Here is a 15,687-nt window from a genome sequence, read left to right as displayed (position 1 = left end):
TTGTTATGTTTTTAATAAATATAGCTATTAAAAAAATGGAAAATTTATGAGTAATTTTCATAGGAAAAATTAACAGTGCATATTAATAATCTCTGTTATAAAAATGTTAAAAAATTGAAAAAGAATCATATTCTTAATATAAAAATAAAATAAAAATCATTATATATTTTTTTTTACTTTTAATATTTAACGTTAACGGACTTGTATAGGAATATATAATTTTTTATAAAATAAATATGCACAATTTTACTTGATAACTTAAGAAACGCTTATAGTTTTAACAAAATATTAATATAACATCATATTATTAAATATTTTTCTTTTACTATTTTTGTATATCTTATATTGTGTTGCGGATTTAGAAAGTACTCATCGTTATAAAAAATAAATATATATATTAGAGAAAAAAGAGAGCATTAGATAAAAAAGGTGAAAAAGAGAAATTTGTAAAAGTAGCAATATAAAAAAAAAATCTTACAGAAAAGTACTAATTAACCCTTTTATTTTTTGAAAGATTATTAATGATATAATTAAATTATGTATATTTAAAGAAAAGTAAAAAATATATAGCTTAAAAAAAAATTTTCGATTATTTTCCTTAAAGTTTTTCGCACACATGTGATTAGATAATATTATCTTAGTAAAATAATAAATATGAAAAAATACAAAAAAAAATTTAAGAATATTATCTAAATTTATAATAGACTGATGTATTATAATAATAAATTTATTTATATCCCATTTTTTTATATATCATATTTAAATGTTACACATTCTCTTTTCCATACAGTATAATAAAAAATGTCTTTTAAGAATGAATTTTTTTTGTAAAATTAATATTTTTGAAAAATTAAAAAAATGTAAAAATTCATCTAAGAAGAAAAAAGAAAAAAAAAAGTAAATATATACATCAAAGGGGTGATAATTATAAAAAGTTAAATGAGAAAATTTAAATATTAAAATATTTTTATAAATACATGGCAAATTAACTTAAAAGCCATCTTAAATAAAACAAAAATATTAATGACTTTTGCATCTATAAAAAGGAAACAAAATGAACATTCAGAAAATAATCTCATATAAGTATAAGAGATTAAGTTTTTTTTTCTAATTTTGCATGTTTTAACCTTATATAAGAATAATTTTTTTTACGCTATTTTTTTTTTTTAGCCATACAACTTAACAAAAAGCTAGTTTCACAATACCTTTTTTTTTTCTGGATGTTATTATAAAATTAAAAAAATAAAATAATAAATAAATAATTTAATTAAAAAGAGTATTTTATATATTTTTTGATGTTATTTAATATTTTATTTTTGGTATATAAATTTTGCTTAACTCAAGTTTTTATTTGCTCTTCTTAAAATATTTGTATCATAGTCAAGCCTTTTTATACTCGTCTATTCTTTAAAAATTAAAATAGCTCATATATATATTAAAGTTAGAAAATGGAAGATAATAAATGTGATAATTACCAATCAACACAAAATAGGATCAACGAATTATTAAAATCACCATATGTAAAATATGGAACTGAAAATTTTTTTGATACCTCTATGCATTTAGATAAACCAACACGAGAGGAAAAGGAAAAATACCATATTGAATACTTAAAGGTATAAATGTAATATAAATTGTAAATTAATTTATTTTATATTTGACAAATTTTTTTTTTTAATCTCTTTAGGATGGAACGGCTATATATTATAGACGAAAACCAGGATATATAAATAAATTCTTTTGTTGTTTCTAAGTAAATAATGTATTTTTTTTCTTATATATTTTGATTTTTTATTTATTTATACATGTTAATACTACTTTTTAATAATAAAAAATTTATGGTTTTTATTTTTTTGATTTTATTTTTTCCCCTTATTTTTAATATTTTATTTCTATTATTTTTTTGTTATTTTAATTTCTTTTAAGTTTCTTTTAATTTTGACTTTTTTTCTTTAATTTGATTTTTTCAATATATATATTTATAATTTTTCATTAATGTTTTATGAGTTTTATTTATTTATATTTCAAAGAAATGACATTTTAGTCATAGTATATACTATAATTTTATTTGTTTATTTTAAATATTTAAAACTTCTTTAAATAAATATAATTAATCTTAAATATTTTCTCTAAATATTAAATACAATCACAAATGTTACTACTAAAAAAAAAAAAAGTTAGAATTATCATTTTAAATATTTTGAGGTATTTTTACAAATGTTACCTTAGATAAATATTTTTGTTATATTTTGTTCATTATGCATATCGATAATGTAAATGAAAGTTATTATTTGAAAAATTGCCTTTATTATTAATATTATTTTTCTTAATAGCAATATTATAAATAATTTTACAAATATAATTATTACTGAATTCAGTAATTCTTTTTCAGGAGTATGAATCGTGATAAAAAAAATTAATATATACTTCTATTAGCAACTTTAAATTATTTTATATAATTTAATATTTATAAATGTTTATATATATGCATTAGTTTACTATAAATTGAATAAGCAAAAAAGGAAAATTACATTAAGCATATTTTGAGCTTAGAAAAAAAAAAATTTTTAAATTAAAAATACTATGTATGTAGGATATTCAATTTTACAAAAAAAATAATATCAAATAAAACAAAAAATTTGCCATTATATTGTATTAAAATTTATATCTTTATCAAATTTTGGAGTCTTGTGGAATTTACAAGCTTATGTTAAAGTATAATAATAAAAAAAAAATGGACAATCCAACATTAATTGATGTTATAAAACACAGAAAAATACCTAGTTTAGTACTACGTTTTTCCTTTTTCGTATGCTGATGATCAAGTAGAATAAAAATGCTTATAAATGAATAAATTTCAAACATAACGATAAAATATGGAAAATGTCTTCGCTCTATTAAAGAATTATATGGGTCTAAATCAACATTTAAATTTTTTATATACATCATTTTATTCTTTTAATATGTTTATTACACAAACTTTCCTTTCTTTTCCCTTTAATTTTGAAGTATTTTAGTGTATAAAATACATTAAAATATATCAGTGCTTGTAATTCTGAATAAATTAATGAAAATTTATATTAAATTATAACTTAAAAATAAGGCTATTCTTAAAGATGCAAAGAAAAACACTACTAAATCTTGTTTTTGATTAAACTATTTTTCATCTTTATGAATTGAATATCCAAATTTATTAATCATACACTTTATTTTATGTAAGTTATTGTATTATATAAACTTTCAAATAATTAAAAAATTGATGTTATAATGACTGTTTAAAAAAAAAAAATTTTTTTTTTTGAACCTATTTACAAATTATTAGTATTTGTTTTCCAATTATTTTTTAAATTATGAATCCAATTTATCATTCTTTTTTTAATGAACTTTAGCATTGTTGAATGCTTTCTGCGAAAAAAAATTTAAAAGATGTATTTATAAAATTTGACATATATGTCCTTTAAAATTTGCTATTTAATCTTATAGATATTTTAGATTTTTTTATTTTAATTTTGTGATAAAATTTTTAGAACTTTCTTGGACTGGCAAACTGGCATTTTTCCAACAATTTTCATTTTATATTTTAGAATTTAATAACAAAAAAAAAAAAAAAAATTGAATAAAAATAAAACTGTATAAAAAAATTAGTTAAAATGAAAAATAACATTTAAATTAAAGTTTTTAAAATTACAAACAAAAAAAAAAAAAATTTATATATATATAAATGATAAACATAGAGAACCAAAAAGCTTTAAGTGCTTCAAAATAAGAAGTGAATGATTATTAACAATAGTACTTCATAAAAATATTATATATGAATTAAAAAAATATAACAATAAATATATATTTAGAGAAGGTTCCATTTTTAATTGTATACTTTAACTTGAATGATGATAAAAGTAAAAATTTTTATAGAGCAATGAGTAAAAAAAGGAATATTGATGACTCACATGAAAATAATAGCATAAATAAAAAAAGATTAAACATTGATAATTATGGAAGAAAAATATGGGATAAAGAGTATTATCAAAAAAAAGCAGATGAAAAAGTTACGAATGAAGAAGATGAATTAATATTAAAATTATTGCCTGATTTAAAAAAAAAGAAAGTTCCCCCTGTACTTTCAGAAAGAAAATTATTAGAAGAAAGAAAAGAAAATTTGTCCTTAGAAAAGAATCTAGGAAAAATTCAAATTTTAACTCAAAAAACTCCTAAAGAAGAACAAGGGGGATTCTATTGTAAAATATGTGAATGCATTATTAAAGATTCTCAAACATATTTAGATCATATAAATGGAAAAAATCATAATAGGATGTTAGGATATAGTATGAAAGTTAAAAGGGTTACATTAGATGATGTTAAAAAAAAACTAAACATTCTTAAAGATAAAAAAGAAAACGAAACAAAAGAAATTGAAAAAGACGCATATGAGGAAGCAAAAAAAAATCTGAAAGAAATACAGGAAATTGAGGAAAAAAAAGCACAAAAAAGAAAAGAAAAAAAGTTACAAAAGAAATTAGAAAAAAAGAAAAAAAAAGAAGAGTTACTCTCAAAATTAGAAGATGGTATAAATTCAGAAATTAAAGAATTAGGATTACCTACTTCATTTGTCTAAAAATACAAATATATATATTTATATTTTTTTTAAATCAAATTTTAAATTTATAGAATATAGTATAAATATAGAAATTAAAGGGTTTAGCATGTTTACATAATTTATTTAAAAATCTAAATTTTTTCCTTTTTTTTTAAAAATGATTAATACTTAAAATATTTTTTTTTTTCTTTTTTTAACGGCATTATTAGCAAATCATTATTTTTTTGTATTTTAAAAACTATTAATATTGTAATTTTTTATAAATATGTATTTTGTTTAGAAATTTTTATAAATACTAACGTATCACTGAAAAAATTGTTTAATACACTAAAAAATTAATTAAAAGAAATGTTTCATTTAAAACAAAATACAAAATAAATTGTTTAAAAAATCTTATTTATTATATTAATAAAAAAAAAAAAAATACATAAAAATATAAATGATATATAGTCATTTAAAAAAAGAAATATATTTGAAATACAACATAAAACAAGCATAACATAAAAATATTTTTTCTTTAAATTCTTTTGATAAATGAGCATATAATGATATTACTTTCAGATAAAAAAGAAAAAAAATTAGAAAATTGTTCAAATAAATTAACAATTTTTTTGTCACTTATTATCCTTCTATATGTATATGTGTATTCATATATATTTAAAAATGGAGGATAAAAATAATTCAATATATATATAAAGGAAAAAAAGGAGTAATATAAAAAAAATAAAAAGTATCTTATGTAACTTTAATATACGTGTTTTATAATAATTAAAATTAATAAAACAAAAATTAAAGAAGTAAGAAAAGATATACATTTTTTAGCTCTTTTATCATTTTCTCTTTTTTGTAAAATTTTTAATTTATTTAATCCTTGTTCACTTTTATCTAATGTGATGTCTATATTGTAATCTATTTGATCTAATAGTGAACCTTGATCAACTAACATAACAGATAATTCTTTAAAAATATTATGCAAATCAATTACAGTGTCAGCTATTTTTTTTAAATCATTATTTCTTTTAGTAATATTCACTGAACTAACTTCGTTGACTTCATCATACAACTGATGTTCATCTACATTAAAATTTTGGTAAGTTTCAATTTGGTCATATTCATTCGATAATTTCTTAAATTCCTTTATATATGTTTTTTGTTTTTTATGAAAAGTTTGAGATAATGATTGTAGTTGAGATGCCAAACTATGTTTAGCATTTTTTTTCAATTTTTCAATGACGTTATTTTTATCATCTTCATCATCATTTGATATACTTTGAATTTTTTTTTCGCAATTTTTTATTAAAAATGTTATATCTGCAGACATATCAGTAATATTTTCAGTTAGCTTTTCATCATTATTTAAAACATTTAAAAGCTTATTTTTTTGTAATTTTTGAAGATCTAATAATTTACTTTTTATATTATTTATATCCTCTGAGCACTCTTCAATTTTTTCTATCCAATATGGTGGTAACATTGTTTGTTTTTGCATTTCAAGGTCTTCATTTTGATGAAGTAAAATTTCTTTACCTGATTCTTCATCGTCTAATTTTTCGTATGCTGATAATTTAAATCTATTTTTTTTTTTCTTAATTTCTCTTCTATAATCAAAATAGGTATTTGTTATATTTCTAAATATTATATCCGTAGCCATTTTTTTTCTTTTTGAATATATTTAAAGTTTTTTCTTTTTTTTCAATTTTAAAAAATCATATCAACCTTTAATATTTTTTTTTTTTTTTTGATTTTAGCAATGCATACTAAAATAAAACACATTCTTCAGTGTTTTACATAAATATAAGAAATATAAACATATTTCTTTTTTTTTTTTTTTTATCCTTTATCATTAATTTTCAATAAAATTTATATTTTTTATTTCATTTTTTTTTTTTTTTTTGTAAATTTACATTTATGAATATATTTATGTATATACGTTAATAAAATATTATTTTCTTTTATCATATTTAACTATTTACTTATATATTTAATTTTTTTTTTCGTTTTTTTCTTTTTTTTTTTTAAGAGATATAGTATTTTAATTTTAAAAATTTTGTTAAAATCATTTTTTTTTCCTTTGTAAAAGTCGGCACCCACTAGAGAAAAATTGATAATTTATTATTTTCTTTTTTTTTGATATTAATTTGCACACCTGTAAATTAAATTATTTTAAAATAACTTTTTATATAAAAATACCCATTAAAATAATTTTCATTATGAAAATTAAAAGAGATGTAAATGATTACAAAAATATGGAAGCATATACATATATATGAATACATATGAAAAATATTCATATTTTAACATAATGTAGATATTAAATAGTTTCAAATAATAATTTGTAGTATATTCTAGTAAAACTTTATTTTTTTTTAATAACCAACCATATGCATCAAAAGTAAATTTGAAATATATTCATGTTTTAAGTTAAATATATAATTTTTGACGTTTAAATATATTTATATATTCTATTACTATAATACTACTCAGTTTTCATTACATCTATAAGTCAAAAATGTCTTCATTTAAATCAAAAAAAAAGAAAATATGTTAGTAAAACTACCTACAATTGTCTTTTTAGCTATCTTTTTCAATATCAATCTATATTTAAAAAATTAACATAAGGAATATATATCAATATCATATTTGTAGAAATTATATTTATTTTTAAATGATTAATTTATTGAAAAAAAAAAAATATATTTTTTTTTTCTTTTTCTATTTTCATAATTTTTTTTTTTTTTTTTAATTTCATAAAAAAAAAAGATATTATCGCAGGACACAACACCATTTATATAAGTATAAAATTTATTTCTTAAAAATACTATATTTCGGTAAAAAATATTTAAACATCTTAATTTAACATAAACTTATTAATTAAATAAGCAATGGAACTGTAAAAATATATTAGTATACAATTAACAAAAAAAAAAAAAAGAAAAGTAAAATAAATTGAATTAATAATAAAAAAAAATATAAGGTAAAAAGCAAATATTTGTATGATTATAAATTTTTAGAATTCATAAAAAAAAAAAAAATTTCTTTTAAAAAATAAGTTAAATATAAAACATGTAATAATTTTTTCATTTCTTCTAAGAACAAATATTTATTATATTTATATTATTTAAAAAAATAAAATTTATACAAGTAAATAACATTTATTCTTTTGAAAAGAAAAAATGGATCTTTCCCTATCAGCAGATGATAACATTGATGAAAAACAGAAAGCAGCTGTATTATATTTATATATATATATAACGATAATAAATAATTTAAATATATAATTAAAATTGTAAATATATATTTATTATAAGTTTTCATAATTCTTTTTTTTTAAAGGTTTTGTTAGGTTTACAAGAAATGGTACAAAAACAGAAAGAGAATGTGAAAGTAATGGACTTATGCTTTAATAAATGCGTAACAAAAATTACACATAAATTAAACACAAATGAACAAAAATGTATTTGGGATTGTGCAAACAGCTATTTTTATACAAATGTTTTCTTAAATCAGTTAATAGAAAATTAATAAATTATTATTAAATAGAATAAAATATAATAATATGAAATATATATTTTCATAAGATGTGTTTTATATTTACAAAGATAAAAAAATATATTAAAATAATTTTTATATAATTTCTTATTTTCATTTTGTATATATATATACTTTCTCTTTTTCTTTTTTTTCTTCTTAGGCGTTTGCAGCAAATGACAAAACTTTTAAAATCAAATAGTGATTATATGAGTTTATAAATTAACTTTAGTGCCTTTTCTTCTTTAGTTGTTTTATCTTTATTTTAATTTTTTTTGTTGAGAAGAAAAAAAAATTAATTTAAAGACAATTGTAAATTTGTTAATAATATCATTTTTATTTTTATTATTCTAGCATATTTATAAAAATCTATAAAAATATTTTATTACCATTTAAGTCAAACTTTTAATTATTATAACTTTTTTTTTAATTAGACTATTTTTTTTTTATTATTTTTTATAAAACTTCTTTATTTCAATTAATATAGATTAAAAAAAAAAAGAAAAAAGAAAAAGGATTGTGATAATATAATTATTGGCAAAATAAAAATATGTCGCTTAAGAAAAATTTTTTATTGGAAATATATTTTTAATTAAAAACGCTTACGAAATATAAAAAATATAAATACACATACTTTATTAATGGTTATTATATTTTTAAATCTATACTCATAAGTTTTCATTTTATAGTAGTGTAATGTGTAGTTTTATTTATTATTTTATTCAATTGGAAAGAAAAAATAAACAACTCTTTTTTTTTATATTGGAAAAATAATATATTTAAAAAAAAAAAAAAAAATGATGTAAAAAAATTCATTAGCAATATTAGAAAATAAATATATATAAAAAGTACATGAGCATAAATGATATAATTATAATATATTATTTCACTAATAAATAGATTAATTATAAGCACATGTTTAAAATTAAAATATATTTTTATATTTTAAAATTAAAATTTTTTAGTATTTTAGTATTATTCATTTTTGCTTATTTTTTTAAGTTTATATATATATATATATATAACCCTAAAAAAATTACTTAATTTTACTTTTTATTATATTTTATTTTTTTTTTTTTTAAATTTTTTTTAATTCTTTTTTGTTGAATTTGTTTTATTATTTTTTATGAAACAGTTTTTATAATTTATCAGTCTTAGATACAGTGGAATTTAAGGAATAAATAAAAAAAAAGTCATAAGCTAATATTAAGATAAAAAAAAAAAAAGATAAAATTTTTAGTTTTTAGAGTGTTGAAATTATAAAATGAATGAACATTATGATGTAATAAAATTTAAAAAAGAAAAAAGAAATTTCCTTTTATATAGCTTTAAAGCAGTTTCATTTCCTTATATTCTTTTTATTTTTTTTTTATTTAGGTAATTATTTTAGGTACAGGACTAAAAGAATGTATTTTAAGTGGACTTTTGTCACACTATGGTAAAAATTTTATATATTTAAAACATATATATATATATAGTTAGAGAAATAGATACATGGATTTCTGTTTACTTTTATTAACATATGTTTTAAATAAAATAAATATAACTAATTGAATGATAAAACTTATTGCATATATATGTACAGGAAAAAAAATATTAGTATTAGATAGAAATCCTTATTATGGTGGAGAAACAGCATCTTTAAATTTAACAAATTTATATAACACTTTTAAACCAGGTATATATATATATATATTAAATATACACACAAATTTTGAAATATTATATATGTATAGATATTGTTAATTTATAGTAATAATTATAAAAAAAAAATAATGTATGAAGACATTTTATATTAATTTTTATAACTTATTAATAATTTTTTTTTTTTTAGATGAAAAAATTCCAAGTAAATATGGAGAAAATAGACATTGGAATGTTGATTTAATACCCAAATTTATTTTAGTTGGTGGAAATTTAGTAAAAATATTAAAAAAAACAAGAGTAACAAATTATTTAGAATGGCTAGTTGTGGAAGGGTCATATGTCTATCAACATCAAAAAAAAGGATTGTTATATTCGGAAAAATTTATACATAAAGTTCCAGCTACAGATATGGAAGCATTAGTATCTCCATTACTATCTTTAATGGAAAAAAATAGATGCAAAAATTTTTATCAGTATGTAAGTGAATGGGATTCAAATAATAAAAGTACATGGAAGAATCTAGATCCTTATAAATTAACTATGATGGATATATATAAATATTTTAACTTATGCCAATTAACTATTGACTTTTTAGGGCATGCTGTAGCTCTTTATTTAAATGATGATTATTTAAAAGAACCTGCATATATAACCTTAGAAAGAATAAAATTATATATGCAATCTATTTCAGCATTTGGAAAATCTCCATTCATATATCCTTTATATGGACTTGGAGGAATTCCCGAAGGATTCTCTAGAATGTGTGCAATAAATGGTGGTACTTTCATGCTTAATAAAAATGCTGTTGATTTTATTTTTAATGAAAATAATAAAGTATGTGGAATAAAAGCAAGTGATGGGGAAGTTGCTTACTGTGACAAAGTAATTTGCGATCCTAGTTATGCTATGCATTTAAAAAATAAAGTAAAAAAAATTGGTCAAGTAATAAGATGTATTTGCATTTTAAGTAATCCAATTCCAGAAACGAATCAAGCTAACAGTTGCCAAATTATAATTCCTCAAAATCAATTAAATAGAAAAAGTGATATTTATATCAATCTTGTTTCTTTTCAACATGGAGTTACACTCAAAGGAAAGTATATAGCAATTGTGTCAGCAACCGTTGAAACGGATAATCCGTTAAAAGAAATAGAAAAACCTTTAGAATTATTAGGATCTATTGAAGAAAAATTTGTTAAAATATCTGATTTATATACGTCAATTGATAACAAACCAGAAGATAATATTTTTGTCACATCATCTTATGATGCTACATCCCATTTTGAAACAGCAACAAATGATCTTTTACAAATATGGGAAAATCTATGGGGACAGAAATTAAATTTCGATGATTTAATTACAAACGAAGAAAATGAAGCAGAGCTTCAATAAATAAAATAATTAATTTGAATAATTCAAATAAATAAAAAAGAAATGGAAGAATTTAAAAATTATTATTAAACTATAAATATAATTAATGTTATAGTATTTTACAGTTAAAGCAAATCAAAATAATCTTCAAATTATTTACATACTACATAAGATAATTCACGAATCTTTTCATATTTATTAACAAAAGTATAAAATTGTCTATTAGTAAAAAATAAATCTAATACATTTTCCATTCACTTATTTTTATATAGAAGCACAAAAACGTATAAGCCATATATAGAAAAAAAAAAAAAATTAAAACCAAATAATGAACTTTATGTAAATTACTACTACCATTTAATATTTTTTTTTTTTTTTTTTTTTTTAAAGACATATAATATTTATAATATATTTTTTGAAATAATATAAAACCTTTACATCCATTATATATAATAATAAATATTTGTTGAAAATAACATAAATATATTATAATTTTTTGATAACTTTAATAAAAATAAGAGGAATACTCATGTTCTTCTTTTAAAATTTTATATATGAAGCTTATATAAAAGGAAAATAAAATTTATGTGTATGAAAAAAATATATCATATAAATAAAAAATTAATTTTTAGAAGATATATTCTATTTTATTCTTATTATATTTTGAGATTTTTTTTCAAAATTTATCCATTTTAAGTAAATTCTGCGAATAATCCTACAGGCAACTTGTAAAAAAAAAAAAAAAGTGAAGATTTAATATTTTATTTTTTTCTTGGAAATATATAGAATAAAAGTATTCCTTGAATTTTTTTAAAACATAAATTATAATTAATATTAATTATATATGTAAATTCCTTTATAAATAACTACATATAATTTAATGATCAATAAAAAAAAAAACTTTTAATAATATTTATGAGAATAATTTAAAAAAATTTTTTTTTTTTTTACTTTTTGGTTCATATTAAATATAACTATTTTACAATATAATTTTTAAAGAATATGAATTATTAAAAGTTTTATATTCATTCCAGAAAGTTTAAACATAAATAAAATATTTAAGTCATACAAAATATAAAAAAAAAAAAAGGTAAGAAGTTGATATACAATTATTCTATATTATTTCAGCATTCTACTTCATTGTTTGAGCGTAATTTTCTATTAATATAAATTTTTTCTTTTTTTTTTTTATCTTATGCAGTTACTGTTTTTTCTAATTATTAAGTTATTGAGATTGTAATTAACTTTTTTTCTTTTTTTTTTTAATTTAAAATTGATTATTCATTCTGTTTTGTTTCTGTTGATTAACATTAATCATTGGATTATGTACTTTCATATTGCTAATATTAATTCCTAATGATTTAATCATACGTACAGTATCAGGTTCTACATATATTACATTCACATCAATTTGTGATTTTTCAGGAACAAAGTCTAAACGTCTTTCTCTTTCTTCTTCTTGTAATTTTAAACTAATACCTCTAACTGGACCCTTTTGAATTCTTTTCATTAAATGAGTAACAAATCCAGCAACCTTATTTTTCATTCTTTTTGATGGAATGATTGCAACTTCTTCTGTTATCTTTTTATTTATTTGAAAATCGAGTGTTAATTTTGCATAATATTTTTCCACAATCTGCCTTGCTGCTCTTTTTACTGTTTTTGTTCTTACTCTTCCCTAAGAAGGAAAATAAAAATAAAATATGTTAAATAAAGGAAATTCCTTTTTTAAATTTAGAAATAAAAATTATATAATTTTTTTTTTCTTCTTTTCATTGAATATCTTTCTTTTTCACTTTTTTTCATTTCTTTTTCATTCTGTTTCTTTTATAATATTTTTTATTAATTTTTTTTAATTATAAAAACAATATATAATATATAAAAAGTATTTCATTGTTATTTTTATCTTACCATTTTTTCAAGATGATTTAAATATTGTAAAATTAATTTTTTCTATATTTTATACATATATATATCAAAAAAAAAACTATGTTTTTTTAATTTTAACTTTTTTATAGCATATTTTTATTTCATTAAAATGTTTTTTTTAAAATATTATGTGAAACTTTTTTTTAATTTTATTTTTTTTTTTTTAAGTATTTTTTCTTTTTAGTAATATTTAAATAAATTTATACATATATATGTATATGTATATGCTTAATTATAATAACATTTTTTTTTTATAATATGCACTACTTAATTTTTTAAACCCCTTTGAATTACTTTTTTTTTTTTTAATATTTAGAAAAAAAAAAAAATTTCAGTTTCTTTAAAGTATATGTATTATTAAATTGAATAAAATAAATATATAATTTTTTTTTAAAATTTAAAAAAAATTAAAGAATTTTTTACTTTCAACAAAAATTATTTCTCAAAATTACAAAAATACAAAAATTTTAAGTCGCATAATTAATTTAATAGGAAAATACGAAATCATATTTCTATATGTATTTCTTTAAAGAAAATTTTTTTAATGAAAATACTATATTTTTCAAAAATTCATTTTTTACATTTTTTATTTTATAAAAAGCAAAATATAAATAAAAAAAAAATAATTAAGAAATATCAGAGAAAAAAAAGTTAAAGATTATTTATAAAACAACTGTACTTTTATGCTTTAAGTTTTTTTTCTGCATCTTCTATTTTATATCTCCAAACTTGATCGTTGAAATCGTCATTATTTTCAAGATATCTGTAGCACTATATAAAAAAAAAAAAAAAATTTAATAAATAAATTATATATTATAATATTTAAAAATATTGATATCATATCATATTATATTACCTTTATTACTTCATAATAGGATTTGTTATAACAATACAGTTGAGATAAGAAAAGTAAAACAAATTTTGATTTTTTTTGTAAATCTGTCAATTCATTTTTAATATTTTGAACAATAGATATATCAAAAATATCTTGTATATTTTTTTTTTCTTGTTTTTTATATAATTCTATATATTTAAATAATATATTGAGAAAATAATTAAAAAGGGATTCATTATCATAAAATTGCTTGGAATAAGTTAAACATAAAGTAATTTCTTTTTCTAGTTTAGTTATTTGATTCATATATTTTAATTTATTAAACAAAAAATACCTGTATACCCATACGGAATTATTATATATATCGCTTTTTAAAAAATAGTTAATAAAATTAATTTCATGTAGCAAAATTTTATATTTTTCACAAAGGTATTTATTTTTAAAAATGGAAAATTTTTCAACTAGCCAAGTTTTATGAGCCCACGAATTATAATTTTTTGTATCAATAAATATATCACAGTTATTATAAAGCATTTCTTCATATAAAAATTCATTTATATTAATTATTTCATTCGGTTTTATTGCATTTTTAAAAAAATTACAATTGTCTATTATATTTTGTAAATCTTCGTATAAAATAATGTTATTTTTTTTTATTTCAAAATCTTTTTCATCACAATTACTAATAAATCCTTCATTAAAAGCATCATCATATTCATCCTTTGGTATACTGTTATTTTCATTATCACTCATAAAATTGTAATCATCATCGAAGTAATCATCAGGAACCTCTGTCTTTGAATCTGACACATTTTCACAATTATTTTTTATTATTTTTTCTTTTTCATTTTCTTTTTTCTTTTCTTTCTTGTCCTTTTTCTTTTCTTCTTTTTCATTAAATTTATAAATATATTCAACAAGCCATCTTCTATGAAACCAACTCTGAAAACTTTTAATATTATCGCTAATTATGAATTTAGTAAATTTTAAATCATTTAAAATATTTAAATTTAATTTTTTTAAGCATTTTCTTCTATATATCCATGCACTATAATAAGAAGAATTTAATTTTATCACAAATGATGAAATTATATATCCTTCGAAAGAGTATATTTTATTTTCTATTAATGAAGCTAATAGAGAATATAATAGACGTTCATTATCACTATAATATGTATTTAATAAATTTATTTTGTCTTTATCTTTTATATTTTCTTCTTCCTCAAACAAAAATTTTTTTTTTTCTTTTTTTAAATCACACATATCAAGAAAAAAAGCTTTTTTTTCCATTAAATTAAATAACGGATTACTTAAAATATGAAAGTTTAATTCATCAAGTGTTTCTGGATAATGTAAATTAAACTTTTTTGCATAGATATAAAGATTTCTGTTCTCCATTTTTTTTTTTTAGTTAATTTAAAATACTAAAACAAAATCATTCTTACAAAATTTTCTTTTTTTCTATTTAATTCTCAATTATTTGTATATATAGAGAGATAGAGAATATTATATTTTAATAAATTTTATAAGGCAATAATTATTTTTAATTTTAGCTCTAATTTTTTGAATTACAAATAATTTTATATTTAAATATATGTATGCAATGGGGAATAAAAAAAAATAAAAAAAAAAAAAGAATAAAAATAAAAATCAAAAAATCAAAAAAAAAAAATTTTTAAATAAAAATGTTGAAAATAAAGAAATATTATAAAAATAATATAATTTTATTAAGTTATACATAAAATTGTATTATAAAAGATAAACAACTGAAACAATGGAAAAA

At 17.6% G+C, this 15,687-nt stretch overlaps 8 protein-coding genes across 8 annotated transcripts; 4 read left to right on the top strand and 4 right to left on the bottom strand.

Annotated features, from left to right (window-relative positions):
- Positions 1–1,448: 1,448 nt before the first annotated feature.
- Positions 1,449–1,753, top strand: PRELSG_1458400 (conserved Plasmodium protein, unknown function; the record flags this gene model as incomplete). Its single annotated transcript, XM_028679682.1, has 2 exons — positions 1,449–1,616; positions 1,688–1,753. The coding sequence occupies 2 exons, from the start codon at positions 1,449–1,451 to the stop codon at positions 1,751–1,753; spliced, it is 234 nt and encodes a 77-aa protein (XP_028535370.1).
- A 944-nt stretch (positions 1,754–2,697) lies between these two features.
- PRELSG_1458300 (conserved Plasmodium protein, unknown function) lies at positions 2,698–2,949 on the bottom strand (the record flags this gene model as incomplete). Its single annotated transcript, XM_028679681.1, has 1 exon — positions 2,698–2,949. One exon carries the CDS (start codon positions 2,947–2,949, stop codon positions 2,698–2,700), a length of 252 nt encoding a protein of 83 aa, XP_028535369.1.
- Positions 2,950–3,916: 967 nt separating this feature from the next.
- Positions 3,917–4,612, top strand: PRELSG_1458200 (zinc finger protein, putative; the record flags this gene model as incomplete). Its single annotated transcript, XM_028679680.1, has 1 exon — positions 3,917–4,612. One exon carries the CDS (start codon positions 3,917–3,919, stop codon positions 4,610–4,612), a length of 696 nt encoding a protein of 231 aa, XP_028535368.1.
- Positions 4,613–5,339: 727 nt separating this feature from the next.
- PRELSG_1458100 (syntaxin, Qa-SNARE family, putative) lies at positions 5,340–6,245 on the bottom strand (the record flags this gene model as incomplete). Its single annotated transcript, XM_028679678.1, has 1 exon — positions 5,340–6,245. One exon carries the CDS (start codon positions 6,243–6,245, stop codon positions 5,340–5,342), a length of 906 nt encoding a protein of 301 aa, XP_028535367.1.
- Positions 6,246–7,767: 1,522 nt separating this feature from the next.
- Positions 7,768–8,343, top strand: TIM13 (mitochondrial import inner membrane translocase subunit TIM13, putative; the record flags this gene model as incomplete). The annotated part of the gene is made up of 3 exons (XM_028679677.1): positions 7,768–7,821; positions 7,928–8,100; positions 8,286–8,343. 3 exons carry the CDS (start codon positions 7,768–7,770, stop codon positions 8,341–8,343), a joined length of 285 nt encoding a protein of 94 aa, XP_028535366.1.
- A 1,043-nt stretch (positions 8,344–9,386) lies between these two features.
- PRELSG_1457900 (rab specific GDP dissociation inhibitor, putative) lies at positions 9,387–11,161 on the top strand (the record flags this gene model as incomplete). Its single annotated transcript, XM_028679676.1, has 4 exons — positions 9,387–9,404; positions 9,500–9,560; positions 9,708–9,800; positions 9,957–11,161. The coding sequence occupies 4 exons, from the start codon at positions 9,387–9,389 to the stop codon at positions 11,159–11,161; spliced, it is 1,377 nt and encodes a 458-aa protein (XP_028535365.1).
- Positions 11,162–12,407: 1,246 nt separating this feature from the next.
- Positions 12,408–13,054, bottom strand: PRELSG_1457800 (40S ribosomal protein S17, putative; the record flags this gene model as incomplete). Its single annotated transcript, XM_028679675.1, has 2 exons — positions 12,408–12,818; positions 13,052–13,054. 2 exons carry the CDS (start codon positions 13,052–13,054, stop codon positions 12,408–12,410), a joined length of 414 nt encoding a protein of 137 aa, XP_028535364.1.
- A 696-nt stretch (positions 13,055–13,750) lies between these two features.
- Positions 13,751–15,302, bottom strand: PRELSG_1457700 (protein geranylgeranyltransferase type II, alpha subunit, putative; the record flags this gene model as incomplete). Its single annotated transcript, XM_028679674.1, has 2 exons — positions 13,751–13,840; positions 13,926–15,302. 2 exons carry the CDS (start codon positions 15,300–15,302, stop codon positions 13,751–13,753), a joined length of 1,467 nt encoding a protein of 488 aa, XP_028535363.1.
- Positions 15,303–15,687: the final 385 nt, after the last annotated feature.

This window comes from Plasmodium relictum, assembly GCF_900005765.1.
Source record: "Plasmodium relictum strain SGS1 genome assembly, chromosome: 14".
Lineage (NCBI taxonomy): Eukaryota > Apicomplexa > Aconoidasida > Haemosporida > Plasmodiidae > Plasmodium > Plasmodium relictum.
The sequence above is the reverse complement of the archived record's forward strand: the minus strand, read 5'-3'. Positions and strand labels throughout refer to the sequence as shown.